The sequence below is a fragment of the Branchiostoma belcheri genome, unplaced genomic scaffold (genome assembly GCF_001625305.1).
Source record: "Branchiostoma belcheri isolate BF01 breed outbred unplaced genomic scaffold, Haploidv18h27 scaffold513, whole genome shotgun sequence".
Lineage (NCBI taxonomy): Eukaryota > Metazoa > Chordata > Leptocardii > Amphioxiformes > Branchiostomatidae > Branchiostoma > Branchiostoma belcheri.
This window is the reverse complement of record NW_017804147.1, coordinates 1-3,166: the sequence shown is the minus strand read 5'-3', so window position 1 is coordinate 3,166 and position 3,166 is coordinate 1. Positions and strand designations below refer to the sequence as shown.

At 41.9% G+C, this 3,166-nt stretch overlaps 1 protein-coding gene across 1 annotated transcript; it reads right to left on the bottom strand.

Annotated features, from left to right (window-relative positions):
• Nucleotides 1-1,272: 1,272 nt before the first annotated feature.
• On the bottom strand, nt 1,273-3,013 carry LOC109480622 (zinc finger protein 436-like). The gene is made up of 2 exons (XM_019782852.1): nt 2,901-3,013; nt 1,273-1,803 (listed from the first exon to the last, which is right to left on the bottom strand). The coding sequence occupies exon 2, from the start codon at nt 1,780-1,782 to the stop codon at nt 1,273-1,275; it is 510 nt and encodes a 169-aa protein (XP_019638411.1). The 5' UTR covers nt 1,783-1,803; nt 2,901-3,013.
• Between the last annotated feature and the right edge of the window lie 153 nt (nt 3,014-3,166).

Genomic DNA, 3,166 nt, shown 5'->3' with positions numbered 1-3,166 from the left:
CGATGGCCAACGGCAGATAGAACGAGTCATTCTTTAGATCGAACGTGGAACGGGTATAGCACTTTTGGCCCTTTTTTGGCCTGAAATAGCCATTTAAGTCCCCTAAATGAGTCATTTGGAAGTGGTGTATGCCAAACATGTGACTGCTATTCTGTAGACACATGTTCAAGGTACCCTTATACCGAATTTCAGACCATTTGGTTGTAAAACCAGCGCTCAGGATCCAAAAATCCATTTTTTTTTTTCAAAAAATGCCCCAAAAAGCCTTCATAAAAATTTTTCAAAGGCATGTATCAAAAAAATGAAAAAAACGCCTAGGGGTATTGGCCCACTCTACCTCCTTGCCAAATTTCAGGTCATTTGACTAAAAAATGACAGAGTTGAATCCCTTTGACTGTGTGGCAGGAGGAGAAGGAGGAGAAGGAGGAGAAGAAGAAACATGAGGGAACACAATATATTTCATCCATGGTATGGACTGAAATATAAAAACGAAACTAGTACAGTCATACAAGCCTAACTTCAAACTCAAGTGCACAATCACTTCCCGATGTGAGTTACTGATTATGCACAATAGATACTATCAAATTTAATGCGATAAAAATAACAACAAAACAACTAAGTACGGCTAACCCAACCGAACAACCAAAAAGGACCTAAGAGAACAATACCGTAAGTGCTGTACAGCATAGTAAGACGAATTAAAGAAAAGAACAAAGGCTTTAGCATACGCTGCATGTTAGTAAACGTCTTTTAGAACTACATATTTTGTAACCGCTTTACAAATACATATAACTAAAATAAAGAGTCAACATGCTAAATATTACTTAACAAAATAAACTGTAAATCCTTTAATTGGAATATCAATTTTCCAGTTGGATCTCTCGTAATATTCATTCTACCATGACTAAGGACACTGTGTAAATATATCATGTATAACTAGGACCATAGGGGGATGCTTGCAAAAGAAAGGGATTGTCGAAATAAACAAGGAGATTAACTAAACCAACAATTTTTGATGACTTGATAGTAAACTCTTTACCGATATACTTTCTTACTTGCTTGCACACGAGTTTCCACCAAAGAGATTTTCAAATTGTGGCGCTAAACAGCACACCACAGTCTTCACTCCTGTAGGGTTTCTTCGCTGTGAGTTTGCTTGTGCTTCTTCAAATCTCTCAGCTGACAGAACTGCCTGTCACACTCCCCACACATGTAGGGTTTCTCACCGGTGTGAATCCGTATGTGAGTCTTTAGATCACCCAGCTGACAAAACTACCTGTTGCACTCCTCACATCTGTAGGGTTTCTCACCTGTGTGAGTCCGCACGTGTCTCTTCAGATTACCCAGCTGACGGAACTGTCTGTTGCATTCCCCACACATGTAGGGTTTCTCCCCTGTGTGAGTCCGCATGTGAGTCGTCAAATTTTCCACCTTACTAAACTGCTTGCTGCACTCCCCACACATGTAGGGTTTCTCCCCAGTGTGAGTCCGCATGTGCCTCTTCTGATGTTCCAGCCTACTAAACTGCTTGTTACACTCCTCACACCTATAGGGTTTCTCCCCAGTGTGAGTCCGCATGTGTCTCTTCAGATGACTAAGACGACCAAACTGCTTGCCACATTCTTCACACCTGAACACTTTCACACCTTTGTCCTGCCTTCCGGTTTCCTCTCCAGACTCCTCACAGCTTTCTTCTTGCCAGGTGGAAACGGTGTTGGCAGAACACCCTGCTGATCCTTTCATGACGTCATCCAAACCTTCTATGCTGCCTGTTGTTGCCATGTCTACGAGAGCTGGATCAACCTCTGTAAAACAATGAAACAAGCGATCTTTAAAACCTATAATATAATACATGCTAAAATATGTAAAGTTGACTAGAAGTATAGCATACTAGTAGTACTATATCGTATAGGGCATGCAAACAAATGCTCATCCTCCGTAAAAGTTACTTTAAAAACAACTATCAAAGATTCAAAGATGTAACAGTTGACATGGCTGAGGCACCAAAAAAGATGTATGAGGTGTCTAAAGTTACAAATGGTACTGATGCTACGCAGGGTCTTTGAAAGTAACATTGAAACAGTTAGTGAACTGTCCCTTGGACGTCATACTTTTCATGCAAGGGTCTGGGCTTCGGCTTATTTTTGACGTGCTTGGAGGCGTTCGTTTCGTATATTTTTGCCACCCATACATTAGTTGCGTATGGACACTTAACTGCCAATAATACTGTCGTGCAAATTTAATATAGCAAATGTTTTTCTGTGTTTCGCTAAGAGATTTAAAAGTTCATCACAGCCTCCCAGCATTAATGAACCGTCCCGTTGTTTTCACACTCTCCCGTCTGGCGTCAGGGCGGGGTGGAATCCAGATGTGAGAATTTGTCGGGGCTCACGTACTAGTAGGGGTTTACATTAAACTTAGGATTGGTCTTAGATTTAACGCTTTCCTCATCACCAACACCAGAATCCCTTCATAACAGTGAATATCCCTTTAAGTCTGTAAAATTGCACACTGAATTGCAGGAATACTTTTGCTTATTTTTAATGCGACACACGACATAATCTCGTAACCCCCTATCGACTCTCACTCTCTGTTTACGTTTTCAAATTCCAGGCGGCAGCTGCTAACTTCCATAAACAATGATTTGAGACTGAGAGGCAAACATTCAAACGTAGAATCCAGAAATTTCTCTGACAATTCCACATCCACACTACGACACTTCTTTGGACAGCTGCACCGAAACAGGGAGCTAGTTTTTGACGCTCCTTGACTGAATTATAAACAGCACGGCCCAGATCACACTCACACTGGCCCAAACGCACGCCGTCACAAATATTATGAACCGTTGTTTGCCAACTCTACAAACCTCTGAATACCAACTACATGCCGACTTTTCCTACCTGGAAGTTAGTTGATACACAGTCCGGGCCGAGTCGCCTGTTGAATCGCTGCAAAACTCCTCCAAAGACGGAAAACTGCTCAAGATGCCGCGTCTTGTGGGACAGGAAGTAGCGAAGCCGTGACCCGGAAGTACTACCCCGGTCAGAGGTCACATCTCGTTACCTGATTACCCAAGAAGTGTACACGGGCCTTGGAGCAAAGGTTAGTAATCGGGAATAATTTGTGACAGAAAAAAGTAATTAATAGTCACATACCAATTTTTTCT

Excerpts from the sequence above, each read along its gene's own strand:
- LOC109480622 (XM_019782852.1), bottom strand. The coding sequence starts at position 1,782 with ATGGCAACAACAGGCAGCATAGAAGGTTTGGATGACGTCATGAAAGGA.